Source organism: Stegostoma tigrinum, chromosome 12 (assembly GCF_030684315.1).
Source record: "Stegostoma tigrinum isolate sSteTig4 chromosome 12, sSteTig4.hap1, whole genome shotgun sequence".
Lineage (NCBI taxonomy): Eukaryota > Metazoa > Chordata > Chondrichthyes > Orectolobiformes > Stegostomatidae > Stegostoma > Stegostoma tigrinum.
Genome location: NC_081365.1, coordinates 6,617,014 through 6,644,180, shown reverse-complemented (window position 1 = coordinate 6,644,180; position 27,167 = coordinate 6,617,014). Strand labels below are relative to the sequence as shown.

Below are 27,167 nucleotides of genomic sequence, written 5' to 3'. Positions count from 1 at the left end.
ATGAACGGGTTTTGTATGCTAACTGGAGAGACAATGTTTCTAACTGTGGAGGAAGCCAGAAGTAAGGTTTTAATTATTTATTTATTCAGTCACAGGATGCAGGCATCACTGGCCAGGCCAGCATTTATTGCCCATCCCTAATTGCCCACATTGCAGTGGGTCTGGAGTCACGTGTAGGCCAGACCAGTTATGAATGTCCTTCCCTAAAGGGCATTAGTGAACCAGATGGCTTTTTCCTGACAATTGGCATTGGTTTTATGGTCATCATTGGACTTTTAATTCTAGATTTTCTTTTATTATCAAATACAAATTCCACCATCTGCCATGGTGGGAATCAAGCCCAGGTCCTCGGGACATGGCCTGGCTTTCTGGATTGATCATCACGCAATGAGACGAGTGGACCATCCCCTCTCATCACCACATTCATAAATCCAACAAAGAATTCAAGTAACAAAGAAACATTGTCACCAAAGAATTGTTAGAATCTGGAAATTTGTACTAAAATTAATGAGGAAGTTCGATAAGTGCATGAGAAAGAAATAGAAGGATGAAGAGCTTTGGAAGGCGGACTTTGTAGAGCATATGGACTAGTATGAACCTGTTGGGCAGAGTGGTCTGTTTCCATGTTGTAAATTTGATGTGAGTCATTATCGTAAAGGTAAAGTCAAACTATTTAAGAATGAAATTCACTTGTTGGTGGAAATTTGGAACTTCTCCCCCAAAAGGTTGTGGATCCTGGAAACTATCAAACTGTTAGATTTTCAACAGGTTCAAGAGCAAAAGCAAGTAAATGGAATGGAGATACAGATAAACCGGAGCCTAGCTGAATAGTGGAATTAGCTTGAGGAGTACAGTGCTTTCCTCTTGTTCGGCTATTCTGGTATAGCAAGTCTTGTTTTTCAGCAGAGTGGTGAAGAGCAGAGGAGGTGAGTGGTACGTGCTGCTAAACCAATCTGCACCTCAATCTAAGGTAGGTTTGCTGACAACATCCTCTTTAAGCCCATGGATCTACAGGGCCTATACAAACAGCAAAGCATGGAGAATACTGGAGAAACTCCACAGGTATGGCAGCATCAATGGGGAGAGAAAAACAGTGAACATTTTGAGTCTGGTATGGCTGCTTCAGAACTCCTTCTTCAGAGGTACACCCTAGGGATCTTCAGGGTCTGTTTGTTCTAGCATTGTGCAGGAAAATGACTTCCTTGTCGAACTAGACGTTCTTGTACTAAGGATATAGCTAATTGTATGTTGGCAACTAAGTAGAAGTTATATTGAAATAATAGGCATCATTACAAAGGTCTTGAGGAGGACCTGGTTGTTATGTCTCACTTCTTTGAGATCCTACACTATTCTGACCACAAGTCCACACGGGCCCATAATGGGTTGTGCTTAAGGCACTCCTCACAATTAACCCTTTCAAACCCTTACACGTTGATATAACAGTATGGGGGCTTAGAAGCTCAGGAAGCTGAAGAGAGGGAGTTTTAGGTAGAATGATAGTGTGGGAAAATGCTTTTGAGACAGAAGATCAGCCATAATCTAGTTAAATGGCAGCCCAGGCGGACGTGGCCAAAGGGCCTATTCCTGCAGCTATTGTTTTTGCATCTCCCTCCCTCTGTGTGAAACAGAAGATTTGGAGACTGAGTTGAAGAAGAAAGAATCTCTATTCCACACCCTCGAAACTATTGTTTGAAAAGAAAATAATTTTGTGGAGTTGAGGGATTGTACTTGGCAATACTTTGGACTGAGTTTATTAATAAGTACTGTTCCTGTTAGTCCTCACATACGAAACATTACAAGTTTACTAGCCGTGGATTGAAATTGGTATGGAGAGCTAGTTCTGTTATCGTATTTTGAAAAGAATTATGCATCAATTTATCTATCTTATTATACGCCAGCGAGCACTGAGTTTGACATCTGTATGATAACTGAACTAACCTCACTACCAATGCCATTCGCAGCTTCTCTAGCAATTGAAAGAATGTGATCACCTGGAAGAGAGTTGAGCCTTTATTCGCCAGATATATGAATGTTCAGGAATAAACAGATACAAGCCTTCAGGACTATGAAGAGTTTTCCAGTTGAAACTAAGATTGGGTTTATGCTGCTCAGCAAGGTGGGAATGACCAGACACATGAACTTGAGACAGTTGCAATAAAAATTAATGGCAAGTTTAGAGGGGAAAAAGTGTTTACCTCAAGGAAGTGTTAAAACGTTTTCGCCACGTCAGGTGTTTAAAGTCAGCATCCTTTGGGTCTTTGCATTTACAATATGTGAAACATTCTTCATTCAGAGAGTACTTTGAGATGACCTAAGGAAGTCGAATCATAGAATGTACAATAGAGAGGGAGGCCATTCAGCCCATTGTGTCTGTGCCTGCTCCCAAAAGAGCTACAACTTCATGTAAGTTCAAGACTTTTTTTTCTGATCTTATGATTATTTTGGAAGAGCCACGTTCAGTGTTCCTATGGACCTTTAGGAATGTCAAAGGCTCAGCATGACAATATTGCAACTCAACTACATATCCAAATACCAATTTAACAAGGCTATCCACCAACAATACCTGCCCTGTCACTTGTCATTCGTACATTCAGTCAACTGCTCAGTATAACTCGAAGTTCCCATGGTTACTGCTGTGGAAAGTTAATGGAAACTTTCTCAAGTTTCGTGAGATATCAACACTCTTAACTTTTAGTGAGTGCTGCATTTGTAGTGAGGGGTTTAGTTGAGAGAACCATTTCAAGATGCACCCTTCAGGAACCAGTTGGATAGAGAATGGACCCTGAGCTACTACAATTAGGCTGGCAATCAGTTAAGTAATGTTGTAATATGTAAAATTGTTTAATGGTTAATAAATCCATTCTTTCTGTCTTTGCTTCTTGAACTACAATGAATCTATTCCCATTTGGAAGAAAATGGGCTTATCAGTGACAGGCAACATGGTTTTGTGCAGGAAAGGTCATGTCTTACCAACTTAATAGGATTTTTTGAGGACGTGACAAAGTTGATTGATGAGGGAAAGGCTGTAGATGTCATATACATGGACTTCAGTAAGGCGTTTGATACGGTTCCGCATGGCAGGCCGATGGAGAAAGTGAAGTCACATGGGGTCCATGGCGTGCTAGCTAGATGGATAAAAAACTGGCTAGGCAACAGGAGACAGACTAGTAGTAGAAGGGAGTTTCTCAAATTGGAGACCTGTGACCAGTAGTCTTCCACAGGGATCTGTGCTGGGACCACGGTTGTTTGTGATATTTGTAAATGATCTGGAAGAAGGTGTAGGTGGTGTGATCAGCAAGTTTGCAGATGACACTAAGATTGGTGGAGTAGCTGATAGTGAAGGGGACTGTCGGAGATTACAGCAGAATATAGATAGACTGGAGAGTTGGGCAGATAAATGGCAGCTGGAGTTCAATCCGGGCAAACGCGAGGTGATGCATTTTGGAAGATCAAATTCAAGGGTGAACTATACAGTAAATGGAAAAGTCCTAGGGAAAATTGATGAACAGAGAGATCTGGGTGTTCAAGTCCATTGTTCCCTGAAGGTGACAACACAGGTCAATAGAGTGGTCAAGAAGGCATATGGCATGCTTTCCTTCATTGGCGGGGTATCGAGTACAAGAGTTGGCAAGTCATGTTGCAGTCTTATAGGACTTTGGTTCGGCCACATTTGGAGTAATGTGTGCAGTTCTGGTTGCCACATTACAAAAAGGATGTGGATGCTTTGGAGAGGGTACAGAGGAGGTTCACCAGGATGTTGCCTGCTATGAAGGGTGCTAGCTATGAAGAGAGGTTGAGTAGATTAGGATTATTTTCATTAGAAAGATGGAGATTGAGGGGATACCTGATAGAGGCCTACAAAATCATGAGGTGTATAGACAGGGTGGATAGCAAAAAGCTTTTTCCCAGAGTGGGGGACTCAATTATTCGGGGTCATGAGTTCAAAGTGAGAGGAGGAAAGTTTAAGGGAGATATGCGTGGAAAGTTCTTTACACAGAGGGTGGTGGGTGCCTGGAACGCGTCGCCAGCAGAGGTGGTAGACGCAGACACGTTAGCGACTTTTACATAGAACATAGAACATAGAACATTACAGCACTGTACAGGCCCTTCAGCCCTCGATGTTGTGCTGACCTGTCATACCGATATGAAGCCCATCTAACCTACACTATTCCATGTACGTCCATATGCTTATCCAATGATGACTTAAATGTACCTAAAGTTGGCGAATCTACTACCGTTGCAGGTAAAGCATTCCATTTCCTTACTACTCTCTGAGTAAAGAAACTACCTCTGACATCTGTCCTATATCTTTCACCCCTCAATTTAAAGCTATGCCCCCTCATGCTCGCCGTCACCATCCTAGGAAAAAGGTTCTCCCTATCCACCCTATCAGCCTTCTGATTATTTTATATGTTTCAATTAAGTCACCTCTCAACCTTCTTCTCTCTAATGAAAACAGCCTCAAGTCCCTCAGCCTTTCCTCGTAAGACCTTCCCTCCATACCAGGCAACATCCTAGTAAATTTCCTCTGCACTCTTTCCAAAGCTTCCACATCCTTCTTATAATGTGGCGACCAGAACTGTACACAATACACCAAGTGCGGCCGCACCAGAGTTTTGTACAGCTTCACCATAACCTCTTGGTTCCGGAACTCGATCCCTCTATTAATAAAAGCTAAAACACTGTATGCCTTCTTAACAGCCCTGACAACCTGGGTGGCAACTTTCAAGGATCTGTGTACATGGACACCGAGATCTCTCTGCTCATCTACACTGCTAAGAATCTTACCATTAGCCCTGTACTTTGCCTTCCGGTTACTCCTACCAAAGTGCATCACCTCACACTTGTCTGCATTAAACTCCATTTGCCACCTCTCAGCCCAGCTCTGCAGTTTATCTATGTCTCTCTGCAACCTACAGCATCCTTTGTCACTATCCACAACTCCACCAGCCTTAGTGTCGTCTGCAAATTTACTAACCCATCCTTCTACGCCCTCATCCAGGTCATTTATGAAAATGACAAACAGCAGTGGACCCAACATCGACCCTTGTGGTACACCACTAGTAACTGGTCTCCAGGATGAACATTTCCCATCAACTACCACCCTCTGTCTTCTTTCAGTAAGCCAATTTCCGATCCAAACTGCTTTATCTCCCACAATCCCATTCCTCCGCATTTTGTACAATAGCCTATTGTGGGGAACCTTATCGAATGCCTTGCTGAAATCCATACACACCACATCAACCGGTTTACTCTCATCTACCTGTTTGGTCACCTTCTCAAAGCACTCAATAAGGTTTGTGAGGCACGACCTTCCCTTCACAAAACCATGCTGACTATCCCTAATCAATTTATTCTTTTCCAGATGATTATAAATCCTATCCCTTATAACCTTTTTTAACACTTTTCCAGCAACTGAGGTAAGGCTCACTGGTCTATAATTACCAGGGTTGTCTCTACTCCCTTCATAAACAGGGGAACCACATTTGCTATCCTCCAGTCATCTGGCACTATTCCTGTAGACAATGACGAGTTAAAGATCAATGCCAAAGGCTTGGCAATCTCCTCCCTGGCTTCCCAGAGGATCCGAGGATAAATCCCATCCAGCCCAGGAGACCCTTCTATCTTCACCTTCTGAAGGATTTCTAATACCTCTTCCGTGTGAACCTCAATCCCAACTAGTCTAGTCAGATATATTTGGACAGGTGCATGGATGGGCAGAGAGCAAATGGACACAGACCGTTAGAAAATAGATGACAGGTTAGACAGAGGATCTTGTGCTGTAATTTTCTTTGTTCTTTTTTCTTTGAATCATAAAAAGATCTGAATCAGGTGTCATTGCTCATCATTTATGGAGTTCTTGCTATAAATTTCCACTTCGCATCTATCTCATGGATTAGAAAATTAAGATTAATTTGACCACAACTAGTTCTATTCTGTATTTAACCCATGTTGCCCCTCTCCTGGGAGTATTTGATGAAGACGGTGCAGGGCAGCTTTACTCTGTATCTAAACCTGATTATAGGAATTGAACAGCTTAGAAATGCATAGATCGTAGAAAACCACACACATAAGCGTGCGTACACACACGTGTACACACACACACACCAACTGGTCCCCCAAAACTCTGAAGTCCAAAGTGGCATGACATCTTTTCAAATGACCAACTAGTCTGGTAGTTTCTTTGTTCACTCTGTCTGCTAGTGAACTTGATTTCTTTTTGTAAAGTTAAATTTTTACATTTTGTGCTGTTTCATTTCCCGGTTGACTTTAGGAGATGAAATCTGTTTCCATGTTCCTCATCACCCTCCTGCCGAGATGAGCAAATTGCTTTATGCGAAAAAGCTAGACAGTTTGGACCTGCATCCTCTGGAGTTTAGAAGAGCCAGAAGTGACTTAATTAAAACATCTGAGATCCTGAGGGAACTTGACGGGGTAGATGTGGAAAGAATGTTTCCTCTCTTGGGAGAATCTAAAACTAGGGGTCATGCAGTTTAAAAATAACGGGGTGCCCATATAAAACAGATATGCAGAAACATTTTATTCTCTCAGAGGGTTGAGAGTCTTTGGAATTCGCTTCCTCAAAAAGCAGTGGATGTTGAATTTTTACTTTTTTTTTAAGACAGAGTTGGTAGATTCCTGATTTTGAAGAGGATGAAAGATTGTTGGGGAGGATGCAGGAATGCAGAGTTGATATTAAAATAAGACCACCCATGATCCTGTTGAATGGCAGAACAGATTTGAAGGGCAGAATGACCTACTCTTGTTCCTTTTCTCTCTGTGTGAAACTCCTGCCGGATTATGGTTGCATGGCCTCCGATTTCACATTCACCACCTCTATAATACCTTGTCCTTCTGGCCATTATTTACAATAAAGCCTTAGGTTGTGAGTGGCACAGGGTATCAGAACTGATCCTACCTTCAACTGCTCTCGAGTGGGAGAGGAATTAAGGCTCAGTGGGTTGAATGGCCTAATTCTGCCCTTAAATCTTATGGATCAGCTGGGTTTTCGGCACCCCCTCCCGCTTTACTTTGTAGCGTGGCTCAATAATACCTTAGTGAACATGCCCAGCTCAGCGCAGACCCGGTCTAACCAATGGAGCTAGCTCAGCAAGTTGGTTGATTTGTTCCCATGATGAGCAATGACACCTGATTCAGATCTTTTTATGATTCAAAGAAAAATCCAACAAGGTTGTCACGCCTGATTGGGATCTTGAAACTGCTGTTTATGCCAGCCCTTTGAAGAGGCAATACCTTTTATACAAAGAGTGGAGCAGGTAATTGGAACCACTTTATCAGCAAGGTCAATCAAAATTGAAGATGCTTCTCAGGGGCATTCAATTATAATTTCAGATAGGCTTCTTCTCTGCTCCCTGTGCAACTCATTGGTGAGGCCGCTGAATTGAAACGATTTATGCTAATCCTCCCACAGCACAATGGCTATAGCTATGCTTGGAGCATTAAAGTTTTTGGGAGTTCTGCCTTCATTAGGACTCTAAGGCATTAACAAGACCATAAAAAGCAAAGAGCAGAAATCATTTCAGACAATAAACCTTTGGCATTGAGAAGGAATAAATTGGTGGGACTGACCGACTTTTTAATGGAGAGGAGGGTGGAATAACAGCTGACTCAAGTCTGTGAGATAAGTGAAACACACAGATAATGTTGATGAGACTTAAACAGTCAAAGTATCTCTCAGTTTAGTGTTGCACACACCTACTTCGTTGTACACACATGCATGTGTGTTTATTTGTGTTTTTGCATGTGAACTGAGAGGGGACTGTTAGTGGCTTGTGATGTGTGTAAGACTGAGTGATTATCAGCCACAACCAAATCAACTGTTGGCTTCGGTGGGAAGTTATTGATGCTCGTCAGAGAGGATCTGAGAGAATCTTTCTTTCCCGACTTTTTTGTCCAGCCATTTAATGTACTCAGTCCTAACTGAGCCCTTACACACAATTCTGAGGACATAGCAACAGGATGAGGGCATTTAGCCCCTTCGTTCCCTCAGTTATATCGGGACCAATCTATATCGTAACCCATTCACTTCTCTTCGCTTCATCTTCCCTGATAGCCTTTAGCCAACAAAATCTGAAAGATTTATGTTTTGAAAACTCTGATTCTGGCCTGTACATGGTGGGTTAAAAAGTTATGGATCAACCAACATTTGGATAGCCAAGGTCTGATTAGTGATAGGCAACATGGATTTGTGCACGGGAAGTCATGTCTGACAAATCTTTTAGAGATTTTTGAAGAGGTTGCCAAAAGGATGAATGAGGGTAGGGCAGTGGATGTTGCCTATATGGACTTTAGTAAGGTCTTCGACAAGGCCCCACATAGCAGGCTAGTCATGAAGGTTAGATTGCATAGGATCCAGGAGGAGCTAGTTAATTGGATTCACATTTGGCTCAATGGGAATAAGCAGAGGGCGATGGTTGAAGGTTATTTCTCACGTTGGAGACCTGTGACTTGTAGTGTGCCACAGGGATTGGTGCTGGAACCTTTGTTATTTGTTATTTACATAAATGATCTGGATTTGAATGTACAAACCATGAATAAGTAGTTTGTGGATGATACAAAATTCAGAGGTATTGTTGATAGCGAGGAAGATTATCAAAAAATTACAGAATCATCTTTATCAAACGGGGAAGTGGGCTGAGGATTAGCAAATGCAATTCAATACAGATAAGTGCGAATGGTTGCACTTTGGAAAATCAAACCAAGGTTGCACTTATACAGTAAATACTCAGGTTCTGGGGAGTGTTGTGGAACAGAGGGACCTGGGAGTACAAGTACATAGCTTGTTGAAAGCAGCATCACAGGTGGAGAGGGTGGTGAAGAAGGCATTTATCATGCTGGCTTTCATCGGTCGAGGCATTGAGTATAGGATTTGGGGCGTTATGTTACAGTTATATCAGTCGTTGGTGAGGCTGCACTTACAGTTTTGATCACCCAGTTACAGGAAAGACATATTCAGACTGGAAAGTGTGCAAAGAAGATTTATGAGAATGTTGCCAGTACTACTAGGCCTGAGTTATAGGGAGAGGTTGACCAGGATAGGACTCTGTTCCTTGGAATGTAGAAGAGTTGAGGGGTGACCTTATTGAGATGTATAACATGATGACAGGCATTGATAGGATGAATGCATACAGGCTTTTTCTCAGGAATGGGGAGTTGAAAACAATAGGGCATAGGTTTAAGGTGAGAGGGGAAAGGTTTAAGAAGGATCTGAGGGGCAATTTCTTCTCACAAGAGTGGTGCGTATATGGAATGGGCTGCTAGAGAAAGTGGTTGAGGCAGGTACAGTAGCAACATTTAAAGAACATTTTGACAGGTACATGGATGGGAAGGATTTAGAGGGATATGGACCAAATGCGGGCAATTGGAAAGAGCTGACTGGGTACAATAGTCAGCATGGACCAGTTTGGGCCAAAGGGAATGTTTCCATGATGTATTGCTCTGTGACTCTATGTATATAGTCTCTTTGTGTTCAGTACGTGTAGGTTAAGCCTGGCTCTGCTCATCTCCAGCCATCTCAAGGATCTGGAGCTAGAGCTGACATCTAACATTGAATAACAACTCCTGAAAGTTGAGAGAAATGGGTTTCCTCACACATACATCACATAAGACTGTGTGTTGTGTTCTTATCTCCTGTTCTGAGAGAGGAGAACTGAGAAGAGAAAACCAGAGTTAATGTTGCAAATCTGATATGACCCTTAATGGTGGTTAAAACTTTGGGAATCAAAGGTGTTGCAAACAACAAAATACTTTTCTACTGTAATTACTTTTGTAATGCAGAAAATATCACAACTAACTTATGCCGTAAGTTCCTACAAAGAGCCGTTGATTCATTTGAAGCTTTTATGAATGGATATATCATGACCACCTTGCTGGCTCATTATTTGTTTTTCAAATTATTGAGGCAAACAAGTTGCATAAGGCATTTGTTAAGGTTCCCCATGGCAGGCTAATGGAGAAAGTGAAGTCACATGGGGTCCATGGTGTTCTAGCTAGATGGATAAAAAACTGGCTAGGCAACAGGAGACAGACAGTAGTAGTAGAAGGGCGTTTCTCAAATTGGAGACCTGTGACCAGTGGTGTTCCACAGCGATCTGTGCTGGGACCACGGTTGTTTGTGATATATGTAAATGATCTGGAGGAAGGTGTAGGTAGTCTGATCAGCAAGTTTGCTGATGACACTAAGATTGGTGGAGTAGCTGATAGTGAAGGGGACTGTCGGAGATTACAGCAGAATATAGATAGACTGGAGAGTTGGGCAGATAAATGGCAGATGGAGTTCAATCCAGGCAAATGCGAGGTGATGCATTTTGGAAGATCAAATTCAAGGGTGAACTATACAGTAAATGGAAAAGTCCTAGGGAAAATTGATGAACAGAGAGATCTGGGTGTTCAGGTCCATTGTTCCCTGAAGGTGACAACACAGGTCAATAGAGTGGTCAAGAAGGCATATGGCATGCTTTCCTTCATTGGGCGGGGTATTGAGTACAGGAGTTGGCAGGTCATGTTGCAGTTGTATAGGACTTTGGTTCGGCCACATTTAGAGTACTGTGTGCAGTTCTGGTCGCCACATTACCAAAAGGATGTGGATGCTTTGGAGAGGGTGCAGAGAAGGTCACCAGGATGTTGCCTGGTATGGAGGGTGCTAGCTATGAAGAGAGGTTGAATAGATTAGGATTATTTTCATTAGAAAGACGGAGATTGAGGGGGAACCTGATTGAGGTCTACAAAGTCATGAGGGGTATAGACAGGGTGGATAGCAAAAAGCTTTTTCCCAGAGTGGGGGACTCAATTATTCGGGGTCATGAGTTCAAAGTGAGAAGAGGAAAGTTTAAGGGAGATATGCGTGGAAAGTTCTTTACACAGAGGGTGGTGGGTGCCTGGAACACGTTGCCAGTGGAGGTGGTAGACACAGACACGTTAGCGTCTTTTAAGATATATTTGGACAGGCACATGGATGGGCAGGGAGCAAATGGACACAGACCGTTAGAAAATAGATGACAGGTTAGACAGAGGATCTTGATCGGCGCTGGCTTGGGGGGCTGAAGGGCTGTAGGTTTCTTTGTTTCTTTGCATTTCTTCCCTGACAGCTGCCATGAATTGTTGAATCAATTGAAGAATGGAATGGATTTGAGCAGTGATTCACTTGAATTGTGTTGATACTCTTTCAACAGCACTTCACACGATCCAAAATTGGTGGCCTGATCACTGGAGAGATGAGTCTGGAGTTGTTTGACCTCTTTACTGAGTATCTCTGTTCTGTTTGCTGTGGTCTGGGGGAGGATGTATATACCTCCCCCACTTCAAACATTGCTGTAGTATCACACAGGGCACGAATCTCCAATAATGTCGAGGCTTATGTGGGTCAAGGTGATGATCTAGTGGTATTGTCACTTGGCTATTATTCTGGAGGCCCAAGTAATGGTCTGGGGACCCAAGTTCAAATCCAGCCATGCCAGATGTTGGAATTTGAATTCAATAAGAATTGAATTTTTATGAGTGAAATGATGAGCATGAAACCACTTTCGATTGTTGTAAAACCTCATCCAGTTCACTAACATCCTTTAAGGAAGGAAATCTGCCATCTTTCCATAGTCTGGGCTATGTGTGACTCCAGACCCACAGCAATGTGACTGAATCTTAATGGCCGTTTGGACAATTAGGGATGGATGGTAAATGCTGGTCTGGTTAGCGATGCCCACAACTTGTCATAAATTATAAACGATACGTGGGAATGTTACTCACTGTGCCATCCTGGCCACAGTTAAAGGACGGAAAGCAGTGTTGTGAACCTTACAGAAACAGTTGGTACACTTGGCTTTTTTTTTCCAGAGCATAAAAAGCCAGGAGAGTGTACAACATTGGTTAGGACACAACTAGAGTACTGTGTGCCGTTCTGGGATCCACATTGTTAGGAGGGATGTGACGGCACCGGAGAGGTTGCAGAGAAGATTCACTAGGATGTTGCCTGGGCTGGAGAGCTTCAGTGATGAAGAGAGTTTGAATAAACTGTGGTTGTTGTCCTCAGAGCATACGAGACTGAGGGGCGAAATGATTGAGATATATAAAAATATGAGGGACATTGACAAGGTAGGCAGGGAGCAATTTTACCCCCTGATGGAGGGATCAGTGACCAAAGCGCATAGATTTAAGATAAGGTGACGGGGGTTCAGAAGAGATGTGAAGAACAATGTTTTCATCCAGAGGCTTGTGGGAATCTGGAACTTGCTGCCCGTAAGGGCAGGAGAGGCAGAAACCCTCATCATATTGAAGAAGTATTTAGATGCGCACTTCCGTTGTCAAGCCATACAAGGCTACGAGCCAAGTGCTGGAAAATGGGGTTGGAATATTTAGGTTTGACCAACACAGACGCAATGGGCAGAAGGGCCTTTTGCTACATTGTAGATCTCTGTGACTGTCTGACTGTATATGGAGCATAACCTTGCCACAACTACAGCCATGTGGTGTATCAGTTGTGTTCTTCTCTGCGGCAAAAGATTTCAGGTTCTGAGCTTGAGCACAAAATCCAGTCTGCCTTTGAAGGAGTGCTATTCTTCCCCTTCGTTTTGGGTCAGAGGTTAAACTGAGGCGCTATCTGCCTCCTTATGAAAATGTTAAAGATCTCACGGTACTAATTCTTTGAAGACCAGGGGACTTCATCCCAGTGTTTTGGACTATATCTGTCCCTCAATCAATCTCACTAGAGCAGATAACCTGATCACCATGACTTTGATGGTTAAGTGTTTCAGCAGAACGTGATAAGGTGCAAGATAAAAGCAAGCTATTTCTAACATGGACAAACCAAGCGAGAGACTGAAAAAATTGTCTCCATCAGGTTGAAAACTCTTTACAGAGATTCATGGAAGAGCTCAGAATCACAGAATTGCTTGACACAGAAGCAGGCCATTCAGTCCATCATGTCTATACCAGCTCTCTGAATGAGCATCATGTCATTGTACCATTTCCTGGCCCTTTCCGCAGTACCCCTGCACACCATTCCCATCCCAATAATTATTCAGTGCCCCTTTTGATTTCCTCGATTGAACTGCCTGTCCGCATTTCTAGGCAGTGCATTCCAGACCCTAACTATTCACTGCGTGAAAAAGTTTTTTTTTCTCATATTTATATATTTTGTAAATCACTGGGCCCTCTCATCCTTGTTTGATTTACAACTGGGAACAGTTTCTAGCTGTCCACTCTCTCGAGGTCTTTCATAATTTTGAACCCTGAAGTGAAATCTCCTTTCAACCTTCTCTCCAGGGAAAACAGGCATAACTCCTCCAGTCTGTGGTCTTTACTGAAGTTCCTCATCCCTGTAACCATTTTCATTAAGCTCTTCTGCACTATGTCCAATGCACTCACATCCATCTTAAACAGATGTGCAAAAAAAGCAATGGTGATGTGAGAAAACCATTTTCACCCAGCGAGTAGTTAGGGTCTGGAATGTATTGCCTGGAGATATGGTGGAAACAGGTTCAATTGAAGTATTCAAGGGGGGCATTAGATAATTATTTGGATAGAAATAGTGTGCAAGGATAAGATTAAAGAGGCAGGAGGTTGGCAATAGGTAGTAGAGACAGTACAGGCAAGATGGGCTTAATGGCCCCCTTCAGTGCCATAATAATTCTGCGTTTCTGTAAAATACTTGGGACGCTTGTAAAGTGAGACAGCTGGGACACTGGCTCGGTCAGACTCAGGTATTTGGTATGCTTCAAAGAGTCACTGAACTCAAAATGTCAACCCTGTCTGTATATTTTCCACTACTTTCTATATATAATGCTGTGTTCTGTCAGTCAACCAATTGGTTTGGGATTGGATTATCTTCCATCCTTTGGCAATGAATGTGTTTGTGCCTGTTGTTTATCTTGATTGTCCCTTGATGAATTTTGATCCTATTGAAGTGCTGGCTATGTCCTGCAGGATGGAAGCCAAGCTAGATGCCTTGGACACTGGTGAATGCTACAAGAATAACATTCAAGGAGTAATGTGTCAGGGAGATAATAACTCCACAGTTTGTGGTCAAACCAGCATGTCTCACCAACATCTCCGTGTTGTGTTTCAAGCTGCCCCATGTTCTTTTTGAACCCCTTTTGTTATTGTCGTTCTCGCCCTGAGCCCTTTTTGGAAATGTCATCAATACAATAACTTTAATTAATTCTTCATTAGACAGAAGCACCTGCTTACTGGAGCAAGGCTCCCCTTGGACCAACGTTGATGGACAAAACAGGGAGAGAGAGAGGTGAAGAGGTCTCTAGGTACAGATACAGCCACCATCAGTTTGCTGCTCGCTGTCAGTGAATATACAGGTACCTGAGACAACAGCAGAGTGTCAGCAATTTCCTTGACTGATACTGTGCTATGAAATCTGCCACTATTGACTGTTAAGGCTCTCAGAGGAATGCACACACAAGGCTTGTCGCTTGAAGAGACTCTTCGTCTCCTTTTAAGGATATCGGTTTTGCGGCCTCAAACGCCTCCTCCAAGTTTCCAGTACCAGTTCTTTCCCACAAAGAGCAGTACAACAAGCATGACGACTTACCTTGAAGTCAGCAGCAGCACTCCTTTTCCTTACAGTTGGAGTATCAGTACAGGTACCTTCTTCAGTGCCGACAGTGCCTTTCTATGTTGTCACCAACTGATGCAGTGTAACCTGTAAAAGGCTTGCTCAGGTGGAAGGTCAGATGTTGTGTCGCAGTTGCATGTGGCTTTCTTGTGATGGGCTTGAACCAGGACACTCCTCATAACATCAACATTTCAAACGAAAGCAATTTACCAGAATGTTACATTTAAAGTGGAATTGAAGCGGACTTATTGTTGACTTAATTCATTGATTTCACCAGTAAAATCTCCAGTAAATATAACCAAGCTCAATTATACATAGATACAAATGGAAATTGAGTTACTGCTTCTGAGCTGTTTAAACTGTAGTTTCTGACTGAGTGACTGCAGAATGTGTCATTTTTAAGTGATGCAGTCAAGTTGTATGGCTGATGTGTGGGTCGATATCTTCTCATTACTGTCTGTTGACTCACTGGCCCTTTGAATCTTTTGACATTTGTGCAAAATGGCTTTCATGCTTGAGGTGTTATGTTTGATTACTGAAGGCTGCATGTTAATTTTTTGACTTCTTAAATAGACATAGTCTGACAGCAAGGCTCAGCAATTGTGCAATTTTGCAGTCAAAATTCTAACTCATAAATGATTATAGTGAAGTTCACTCATCTGCAGTTGAGGTCTCTTTATTTTCCTTATTCCAGTGGATTGAGCAACAAAACAACATTTGTGAATCATTGCATCAGTTTGGATACTTCTAATAATCAGGCAGAAAAATAGGACTGTGATGGGCTGTTGGTTTAAGGCAAACTTGCATTTTGGTTTGTGCAATCGAAACACATTGCTTGTAAGTGACTTTTGCTGACGCTGCACATATAATGGGGCTTAGATTCAACGTGGCCTGTTTTTACCTCAGTTGGCCAACTCATGTTAGTTGCACACACCCCAGTGATGACGGTGCAGAATCAATCTGAAATTACTCCTTAACCTTCACAAAAATTTTGCTGTGTGAGCTACCTGCAGAGACAGAGGTGTTTGGTTCCCTGGTTGCAGAGTGCAGGAGCAAATGACTGCAGATGCTGGAATCTGTACTGAAAAGGAAAGATGCTGGAAATCACAGTGGGTCAGACAGAGCTAAATGAATCATCGAGACTTGAAATGTAAGCTTTCTGTCTTTCCACAGATGCTGCCTGATCCCCTGTGTTTTGTAGCATTTTTAATTTTCAGTACCTGGTCACAGACTCTGTCTTTCTGTTGGTGACTATTTCCTATTAAAGTGGACTATTTGTAAACTTGGTGCCACATTTGAGTTTGAGATGAGCTCATTCTGACCGTGTCCACTCCAATACTAAGACTTCCTATTTCTGACTCCATAATATATAACCCAACTTTGCCATCTCCTCAGCTCATCGACTGCCGAAACCCTCATCCATGTCTTTCCTACCTTTAGACCCAACTGGGGTAACTAGGCCTCTTTGGAAAAAAAAAGATGTTAAATCATAAGGGAGGGTACGTGGGAGCCTTAAGCATAATTCCAGGGACGAGGGGCTTCAGTCACAAAGATAGTTTGGAGGACCTGGGGTCACTCTCCTTGGAGAAGGGAAAATGAAGGGGAGTTTTGATGGAGATGCCAAAGATGAAGGATTTGACAGAGCAGACAGTGAGAAACTGTTCCCATTCATGGAAGGATCAGGACCAGATGACACTGTTAAAGTGAGAGGCAAAAGAGGCAAAGGTGAGATGAATAAAGATGTTTCCCAAAGGGAAGAATCCAATAATACTTCGAAATGAGCACACTGGTGATGTTGGGCTTTCATGTAGAAGGGTACACGATGAGCCAAACCTGTGTGTCTCTGGTTTTTCTCCTAGGCTGTCACACAGAGAGGTATTTGGATCTGGAAGGTGCTGTCTGACAGTGTGGTGGAGGCAGATTCATTCTTTCAATGGCTTTCAAAATGGGATTGGATCATTATCTGAAGAGAAAAAGGTTGGCAGTGCTCACCGGAAAAGAGAGGGGAGTGGTATTAACTGGGTAGCTGTATAGAGAACCAAAACAGACATGAGCCCATAAAACCATCAGAAATAGGAACAGGAGTTGGCCATTTGTCCCACCAAATCTGCTCCACCATTCAACGGGATCACAGCTGATGCAATTCCTCATGTCCACTTTCCCGTATCTCTTGATTTCTTGATTGATCTACCTATCCGCCTTAAATAGACATAAGGACGCTGCCCCTGCAGCTCTTTGTCCCCTACCGCTCTCTGTGGCAAGGAATTCCAAAGACACGTAACTCTCTGAGAGGATTAATTCCTCCTCATCTCAGCCTTAAATTGGTGCCCCTTTATTCTGAGACTACATCCTCTAGTCCTAAACTCTCCCATGGGGCGATATGTCCTCTCAACATCTTATATGTTTCAATGAGATTTCCTCTAATTCTCTTAAACTCCAGTGAGTAGAATCCCAACCTGTTTAACCTTTGCTTATAAGATAGTTTCTCCACACCAGAGATCACCTTAGAGAGCCTTATTCTGAGCAGCATCCATTTAAGACTTCTGTGATTCTAAATCTATAGAATAAAGTCTGAGTATACCCATTTGTCTGTAATGCAGGAAGACCAGTGTACTAATGGCTGTGTGATTCAGAGCTGAAGGACAAAGCTAACAGATCGCGGATGGTATGGGTGACAGGGAATCAGAGCTGGCTAGCGAGCGTAGGCATGAAGGGTGACCCCTGGACAGTGGAAGGTGGGAGATCAGTTGAGAGAGGATTTGAGTATCCCACAATGAAATTCGATTGATTGATTTATTTATTGTTGTCACATGGACTGAGATACAGTGAAAAGTATTGTTTTGTGTGCCATACAGGCAGGTCGTATCATACAAAGTGCATCAGGGAAACAGAGTGCAGACAGCAATGTTTCAGCAGCAGAGAATGTGTAGAGGGAGGCAGATCAGAATTAACATTTGAGAGATCCATTCAAAATTCTGATAATAGTGGAGAAGTAGCTTTTCTTGAACCCGTTGGTATGTGTAATTCAAACTTTTATATCTTCTGCCGGACGGAATAGGGTGGAAGAGAGTATAACCAGGGTGGGCGGGGTCTTTGATTATGTCGGTTGCTTTCCCAAGGCAGCAGGAAGTATAGATGGAGTGAATGGATGGAAGGCTGGTTTATGTAAGTGACTGGGCTGGGTTCACAACTCACTGTAGTTTCCTGCAGTCTTGCTAAGACCAGTTGCCATACCATGCTGTGATTCATCAAGATAGGATGCTTTCTATGGTGGATCCATAAAAATTGCTGAGAATTTGCTCTGGTATCCTGCTATAAACACAAGTTTGCTGGACTTCTGAAATATAGCAGAAAGCACTAGATTAACTCAGTGCGGTATGATTGTTTACAGTAGATGTTATACCAATCAAAATCTGTAGAGAGAAAGCAGAGTTAATGTTTCAGGTCCAGTGTCCTTCTTCAGAAAATTGAGTTAATGTTTTGAGTCTGACATGACTTTTCTTCAATATTATCAGACTTCAGGGTTTCTCCAGCACTTTGTGTTCAAATAACATCATGTTGTATTGCCACAACTTACAACCTGCCAGAACTGAGGATTTTTAATACATTTCTTCCCTAACATTATGGAAATATATTTAGTTCAGTTATTAAGAGTTCGTAGATGATAAAAGTTGGTTATAATATCAAGGTGAAAGTAATGGGGGGAGATTGGGTTTCTGCTTAAGATATTCTTCTGATCTGAGTGTGGACAATTGATCATTCCCTGTGGAAGAGGTTGCAAAGAGTGAAACATCTTGCTGCTGTATCTGTTATTCTAATCAGAGCTTGCAATGGAAAGGACCTGGATGGTGAATATCATTGTGGTGCACAGCACACATAAATTTTAAGATATTGCTCACCATGAGTTTTCAAGAGCTTCCCTTGAGCGAATTATTTATTGCCCAGTGAAGTTTATTTCCTCTCAACAATGCATCTTCTGTGTTCCTTAAGTACCATTCACAGAACATAAACATTTTTCATTGTAACGGAACCTCTATTACCATCCAGAATGGGCTGGATAATAGATTGCTGATGATCTAGGGTCCCCAAGTCATGATACGACTGGGTATGAGCAAGCAATGTCTTAAGTGCAACACTTAAGAAGAGAATGACAATAATAGCAGTCTTGATTTAGCAGCCCTTTCGATCTCTCAAACGTCCACCATGTTGAAAACCTTAAGGACATCTGTTCTCCACAAGTTCTGAATCTTGGCACACTCCTTTGTTAGCCATGCCTGCAGCTCCCAGATATCTCCATTTCTCTATCTCTTTATCTATTCCCCCTACGCACCCACTTCCCTAAGGCTTTTGAAAGTTCTGGTCGCCTCTTCTAATTTTGTTGATGGCCTGTCCTGTGAAGAACCTTGGTGTATTTATTACACAAGGAGTAATATGTAAATGAAAATTGTTGTTGGTGATGTAAAAAAATGATTGTCTTTACATTGTTATTCACCTGGTCTCTCAGAAATGGGATGATGTGAAGAGGTCTGACGTTATCTGCAGTATAGTCATGCCAGCTCACTGCATTGTATGAGCTGTTAATTAATGCAATATAGTGCGTTTAGCAACTAGTTACGAGTTACACTGATATGATAGACAGTGCTGCAGAGAGTCTGAGGAGAACCAGATGTTAGGTCTCACCCCTTACAGATTCCAAGCTTTTCTGTCAATAAATTCATTAGACATCATCACAGTGGGTGATGTTTATGGTACTCCGCAGTATTAACTGTTTAAACCCATGCTGTAAGAGATGCCCACTTCTGCTGCAATTGCTTGGGATAGATTTGCTACTGTTCAACCTTCTTTCAGTGAAAACAGAAGATGCTGAAGAAACTCATCAGGTCCGGCAGCATTTTGGACAGAGAAACGGTTAATGTTTTGAGTCTGGTGTGACTATGTTGCTTTTATTTAAGTGTTTAACCTTTCTTGCGAGTACAAGTCTATGAGGATTACTAATATTAGATGGTGAAGGATTAATCATGACTGTGTCTTTGGCGGGAGTGTCATACACTTGAGTAATAAGAGGTAATCCATTCCGTCCTGACTAAGATAACAGGCTACCTTGGCTTAAAATGGGTTAAAACTTGATAGTACCTCCGAAGAGATACTAAGTTAACCTAAGCAGTATGATTGTTTATAGTAGAGGTTATACTAACAAACATGAGCAACTGCAGAAGCCAACCAGAATTGACGAACTGCTCCCAAAGACTGTCCAATAACACATCAGTGGGTGGAGCGATACAAAGGGTTCAGAGTTAACCCTTTCAGACCAATTGCCTGTACAACAAACCATATGCATCATTGCCTATTTTAATCTGAAAAATATGAACATGGACTATTTCTTTGAATGATAAGTGGTTGTGAAGTATGTGCATTTGAAAGGAGTTGTGTCCTTCTGCAAGAATATTAGAAAGTTAGCTTACAGGTATATAAAACAATCAGGAAAGCAACCGAGATTAGTGTGTAAGAGTAAAGCAATCTTAATACATCACTGTATGATTGCAATAAGAGTAAAGCTGCCTTCGTCCCAGAGGATCACAGGGTTACCCTCTCATTAGAAACAGCTGGAGGTTGTTTTAACCTGGGGGTCACCACAGCTCATGCAAAGGGGAGACGTTGAAAAGCAGAACCCTTCATGGTAACCTCAGCTGGTGTAGGATCCCCTTACTTAATGAGGTACACACTTGCCCTGGAGAGGATTAAATGATTGTTCACTGGATTGGTGCCTGAGATGTGGACATTGTCCAATAGGGCTGAAAAGGTGAGTGGATAAGGCCAATATTCTGTGGGGTTTAGAAGAATGAATGACAATCTCATTCAAACATAAAATTGTGAAGGGGCTTGACAAGGTCTGTATTGATAAGCTGTGTCCCAGGGAAATCTACAATGGAATCACCAACTCAGAATAAGGGCTTGGATATTTTGGCAGAGATGAGAAAAAAATCTTGTTGAACATCTTGTTGATCTCTGAGACACTTTCCCACAATAAGCTGTGGATGCTTTCATTGGTTGTATTCAAGACAAAGGCTTGATGCATTTTTGAACGTTAATCAAAGCAAAGAATATGGTGATGGTGCAGGAAGTTGGATTCGATGGAGGAGGTTATCTGTGCATTCAGTGATAGAGCAGACTCAGTAGGCTGAATAGCCTCCTATTTTTGTGTGTCTTTAAACATGCAAACACTTCATGTGTTATTCTCCTCGTGTCTTCTACTCTTGTGGCCTTTGTACCATTTGGTACTCTCTCTTGTTGCTGTCTGATGATTTTTCGTGATCCTTTTTGGTTTAGTTCAGTTGATTTTATTTTGGGGAGGGTGTGGTGGTTAGGTACCTTTAATCTATCTGCTCAGCTGCATCATTTTAATATTGGCAATTTATTTCCCAACAGAGCTTCCTTTCAAAAGCGCATTGTGGTTACCTTTATCCCATGGTTTCAGGAGATGCTAATTTGATCATATTCTTAGAGATAGTAGGAACTGCAGATGCTGGAGAATCTGAGATAACAAGGTGTAGAGCTGGATGAACACAGCAGGCCAAGCAACCTCAGAGGAGCAGGAAGGCTGACATTTCGGGGTTAGACCCTTCTTCAGAAACATATCGTATTCTTAGATCAGATCATATTCTTAGGTGGATTTAAGCTCATTTTTAAAATTTCAAAACTATACTTTATTCATAAAAAATGCCCTTGAATATATGCAAAGTCGCAAACACAGTTTAGTTCAGTTCTATACTGTAACAAGGAAACAAACAGGATCTAGGCCCGAAACGTCAGCTTTTGTGCTCCTGAGATGCTGCTTGGCCTGCTGTGTTCATCCAGCTCTATACTTTGTTACCTCTTAAGCAAACATTGAAGTTGACTCCATTGAAACAAACCAAAGGTCTCTCTCCCACATACAAAACAATATTTATGTGCATTTGAGACCCCTACTTAACTTCAGCAGGAAGACTTCAGATAGTGGTCTTTCCCTTCAAGCCACTTATCATCCTGACTTGGAAATGAATCACCTTTCCTTCCGTCTCACTGGATCAAAATCCTGGAACTCTTTCTGTAATATCACCTTGGGTGCCCCTACTCCACATGGGCAGCAGTGGCTCAAGAAGACAGTTCACCACCAGAGCAATTTGGGATGGACAAAAAATGCTGACATATCCAGCGATTCCCCGGTTCCATTGAAATAATACACGATAAAGAAAGTTCTATGTAAATGCAAATTATCGCCTTTCCACTTTGTTGGCCTTTAGTCAGGTTGAAGGAACAAAGCCCTGGGCACAGGAAACACAAAGTCTAGAAGGAGCAGGAGAGCTGGCTAGGGAAATCAAGGTGCAGTGATTGTGTTGAGATGTTTCTCCTGGAGGTATTCAGTCATTAATCTAACATAGAATACAGGCTCACGACTTTATGGAACGTCTCTCTGGATGGTGAGCAGCACCTGAGCAATGCAGGGAGTGGGACAGAGGTGCTCTGGCTCAAATTGCCATCACTGCCTTGGTGCGCACCTTGTTATCTCAGATTCTCCAGCATCAAAAGCAACCGAGGGACTGTAACAGGTGATAATCGGGCAGAATCTGTGGTCAAGAGGCTTGCTTGAAATACTTTGCGTTAGCAACAAAGAGTAATAAAAATGAATGCCGGAGCAGAGGGCTTTTCCAGTGAAGAAATCCTGTGCATCCTCTTTCGGATGACAGTCCTGCGTCACCGATCCATCATCGGCTCAGTTAACACGGATTACCCGTGTGTGAAGCGGCCTGGTGCAGTAGTCCATTACTTGGGGATCTCGGACAGTACTGCCATCCCCTTCAGTACGGCGTATGACCCAGGTAGTTTTTTTACACCGTGTGAATGCTGGGACTGGCCGTGCATTTCCTGGCGTGATATGTGGTTGCAATGGCTTAAGTCCCAGTGTCCACAGGTAAACTCCAGCTTCACTCCCATGTTTGCAGATGTAACTTCCAGTGAAATGCTAAAAAGTAGTCATTGTTTGAAAGTGCTTGGTCTTTCAGATTACCTTCTGTAAGAGTATGCTCCTTGACTCCTGTTTCGCAGGATGTCACTGGCTGAATGATTCAAACCATACTGTTAATTTACACATTTGAAATCATGTATTGATTTCATCTTTCCAATATATCTGGTATAAACTAGATCGTTTTTCCAGCCTAGACAGCTGTGCATTCTCACTGAGTGAGTGTACTCAAGTCAAAGGGTGATAGATAGCCAGATACTAGGAAAATCAGTATGCACGTAACTAAACTAGAATATCGGCCATGATTATATTGAACAGGAATAGGCTCAATGGGCCGACTGGCCGACTCCCGGCTCCTATATCCAATGTTCTGATGTTCATTGCAGAACACAATTTTAAAACAAAATGTACTTGTAGAAAGGAACGAGTTCTGTTGTCATGTGAGGGAAAGATTTGCAGTTTGCTTTCTTAATGTCTTATTCATCTGTGAAAATGTTACTTATTATTGCGACAGAGGTCAGTCTTGTGTAAGTGGGAAAGTTTGTTTTTCAAGCACTCAAAAGCAGCACCAAACACTCCCAGGACAGGGACAACACAGGGTTAGTACAGAGTAAAGCTCCCTCTACACTGTTCCCATCAAACACTCCCAGGACAGGTACAGTATAGGGTTAGATACAGAGTAAATCTCCCTGTACACTGCCCCCATCAAGCACTCCCAGTACAGGAACAGCACAGGGTTAGATACAGAATAAAGCTCTCTCTACACTGCCCCCATCAAACACTCCCAGTACAGGGACAGCACAGGGTTAGACACAGAGTAAAGCTCTCTCTACACTGTCCCCGTCTAACACTCCCAGGACAGGTACAGCACAGGGTTAGATACAGAGTAGAGCTCCCTCTATATGGTCTTGTTAATTATGACGAGATAGACAAATTGATTAAAACTCCACAGAATTATATCTTATTTGAAAAATTTGGTGTTTCACACACGCAAATGTTTGGAAGTGGTAGGAAAAGTCATGCAGATCCTTAAAAAGACACATGATCGTTGACTTCATAAATAAATAAATGCCATTCAGAAACAAGGAAATTATGGCAAACCTCAGGATATCACTGGTTAGATCACTGTTAAAATATTGAATCCATTTCTCTGCATCAAGTCTATCAAGAAGAATGTCAGGCAGCAGGTGCATAGGATATTTACTGTGATTGTATCAAGGTTGAGGGGCTTTAGTTACATGGGGGAAGGGAAAGTTGGAACTGTTCTCTGTGGACTTGGGGGACATTTTTGGGAGAGGTCTAAAATTATTTTGATGAAGTAAATAGGAAGAGCTGTTTTCACTGGCTGGGAGTTTGGTAGCCAGAGCGTACAGGTTGATGACATTTGGCAAAAGAACCAGACAGAGACGGGAATAAGTATTTTACACAGTGCGTTGTTGCGATCTGGCTCACTGGGGTGGTAGATGCATCGTTGTTGGTAACTTTTGAAAAGGAATTGGATTTCTATTTGAAAAGTATAAAGGAAAATAGCAGGCTGCGCGGTAAGAGGAGTGGCTCTAACTAGAAACATATCGAGATCACAACACAATGGACCAAATGGCCTGCTTGATGATAATTCTGCAGCAACGCTTATATATGGAGTGAGGCACTCTCACTATCCCATCAATGTAAATGCTATGGATCACATTTCACTGTATGCTGTCTCACAGAGAGAGAGAACTCTGTCTCTGTCTGGAGACACAACAGGCAGATGACACACAGATTTGCCTCAATTTCAGTCTCTCTTGGTCCTCCTGGAACAGGTCATTAGGTTGAAGCCAGAGGCTGTTGCTTGAGGGGCACCCCTCTGCCCCCCGTGTAATTGGCAGAGTCCCACACAGTTCCCATCCGCCATGGGCTTGTTGGAAGGGTCGGCGGTCAGGTTGCTTGGCCCTTTCAGAGAGAGTCTCCCTTGGCCACCAAATCCTGGTGTGGGAGCCGAACTTGAAGCTTCAGGCTCAAAGAGAGAAATGCTACCCACTGCGCCACAAGACCTCCATGAGGTCTCATTGCCTGAATTCAAGTCTCTGATGGGAGATTTGCAAAACCTTGTTAGTTGTTTGCTCCACTTGTTGTTCACGAGGGCTCCTATCCATTTTGGAATTCTCAAGTGATTTTCGTTGCTGATTTCCATTCCAGTCAGTGGCTGATGCCTCCAGTTAACACCTGTCCCACGGAATAATGTAGTCACCCATCTGTTATTGGTTAAGCCCACCTGGTTCATTCACACAGAACCTCCCTGGGGTTAAATGGCATCAGGTGCAGTTTGAATGGGAGGGACCGGAACATCACAGCAGTATTGGAAGTTCCAGAGACGCACTGTTGCCGAACCAGCCTCAGTTCTCAGTGTATTTGAGATATTCCTTGGAAGGTTTGTGGTGTGGACCCGAGAAAGCTTTAGAAACATGTTTGGGCGTGCTAAAGGAATCTTTACTCAAGAAGAATTGCTTTGTCTCTTGATATTACGAGACCAACTTTTCGACTCCTTAGACTACAATAGACCGAAGATGAAAACTCCTTGCGTGAAACGTCTCACAACCACACCATCTGAGTTTGATACTGTGGAAAGTATCACATTTCCTTTTGGCATAACTTACAGCTCAGGTAACAGCATTGTTACTTCAGTGTGCCAGCTATTGTTCTGCATTGTGTGAAACTCAGTCCTGATATTTAGATAATGAGGGTCCTTTCATTAAGCAGACCAAAACCAAGATAAAATATATTTTTAGCTTTATTCCAACCTAGTATTTTTAAATGTTTAATTATTTTTTAGAATTTTGATTCTCTTTAATTGGCTACCCATGTGATATTGACAGATATTTAAGTTCCATTAACTAACAGTCATTTGAAGTGATGATTCAGACAGAAGTCCTCATTTCTTGCAAAAGCTGCTAAAAGGCAGCCTTTTGACCCATCCTGCAGAATACTAGCCCTTCCCTCTTCAGATGATCACATTTACCTGATCCTTAAACTGCCCACTGTTCTCCTTGGTTTTATTTGTTTGCCACTGTCTTTGTTTGAAACAGTGGTTTGTAATATTGGGTTCCCAAGCAGCATCTGAACTTATGTCCTCTTAACCCTGCTGTCTCAGTACATCTTAAAGTATTGTTCTGAGTTTAATAGCTCAATCCTATCAAGTATTTCGTTCCTTCCTGAATAAACCCATTATGCTGCTAAACCCCAGCTTATCTGCTATTTCCTTATAGATTATTCCTTTAATCGCATCAGTTTTGAGTTTGCTGCACTGCTTCTGAAGCCTAAACACAGTGATAAGTTCAAAAGCATCTTTCGCCCTTGTCAAGAAAGCTTAATCCTGCATAGATCACTGGTGATGGCACATTTGGAAGATTGCATATGTTAGCCTGGATGCTAGGAGTTCAGATCCTGACAGGGTCTAGTTCAGAAGCTAGGCTAGAACAAAGTGGTCAATTCACAAGCTGACAACAGATGGAAGTGAGCATGAAAGCTGTTGAGTTGCTGTGAACAAATGGTTTGCCTCTGAAATAAAAGTGCCTGAATGGTCAGTCATGACTTTCAAAAAAAGGCAGGGGAGACCAATGCAGTTCCCCAGGGAAAGAACAAAAAAGTAATGGAACTTGAAGTTCTTTTCGGAGATGACACGGACCAAATGGGCTGAAAAGCCTTCCACATTGATGTATGACTGTCTGAATACTAAATATGATGCTAACACACCTGGATTGTAGAACTATTCACTGGAAACTTGTGATTGCCTTTCAAGAAAAAGCAAGTGCTTTAAAGTGGCACCCCTCAGTGACAGTCTTGAAATCCTTCTCTTAATTATAAATGCAAATTTGATGTCTCTATCTCTCCCTCTCATTATCTGAACTAATCTTCAGTAGCGGGGATCTCCATGGCAGATAGGTAATGAACAGCTGTGATGTTGTGAAAATGCATCAGCCAAAGAGCTGAGGGCTGGCTACTCCTCACCTCCAAATGCCCTTGGAGATGCACTTTAATTCAGGTGCACAGTGATCTGAGTGAATATCCTGAGTAATAGGGTAGTTTTTGTCACCGCATTGTTCAACGTAGCCACAAGTCTTTCAGCCTTCGCCCGTGTGTTTTTCTACACATGCTGGAAAGTAGCATGTGTATAAACAGGGAATAAATTTCCTTCCATGTGGAAACTCTTGAGGTGCTGCTCGCTGCACATCAGCTTTAGGATCTTTAACCCTCACCTTCTGTACAGAGCTGCTACTGATTCCACTCAGAAAACATCTTCGATTCTGCCCCCCTGGATATCCTGCTATGTGCTGCCACAGGTCCCTATGGGTTAGCCAAAGTCAAAAAGTCCAAACAATTTATGAGCAGAATTGGATCATTCGGCCCATTGAGTCTGCTCCACCATTCGATTGTGGCTGTTAGACTTCTCAACTCCATTCTCTCGCCTTCTCTCTGCAAGCCTTAATTTCCTAACCTTTTTACTGATCGAGAGAGGATTGAATGTGGGTAAGAATTCTACCACCAGTGCAGCGACTGCCAAAGTTGATCAGGTGACTTGGCAAATCTGAAGGTGACCAATCAGCCACC

The 27,167-nt window shown here is 42.5% G+C and overlaps 1 protein-coding gene across 45 annotated transcripts in view; it reads left to right on the top strand.

Annotated features, from left to right (window-relative positions):
- Positions 1-27,167, top strand: part of robo2 (roundabout, axon guidance receptor, homolog 2 (Drosophila)) — a 1,006,048-nt gene that overhangs the window by 85,855 nt on the left and 893,026 nt on the right. For 8 of the 45 annotated variants that reach the window (XM_059650105.1, XM_059650108.1, XM_059650099.1 and 5 more), the window contains exon 1: positions 24,966-25,223. The exons of 27 other annotated variants lie outside the window; for them this stretch is intronic. In XM_059650105.1, the coding sequence (XP_059506088.1) occupies positions 25,025-25,223 (199 nt within the window). In that variant the 5' untranslated portion in view covers positions 24,966-25,024. Of the gene's footprint in view, positions 1-14,392; positions 14,610-24,963; positions 25,224-27,167 lie in introns of those variants that run through there. 10 more of the 45 variants (XM_059650097.1, XM_059650111.1, XM_059650103.1 and 7 more) reach the window with 5 other exon arrangements.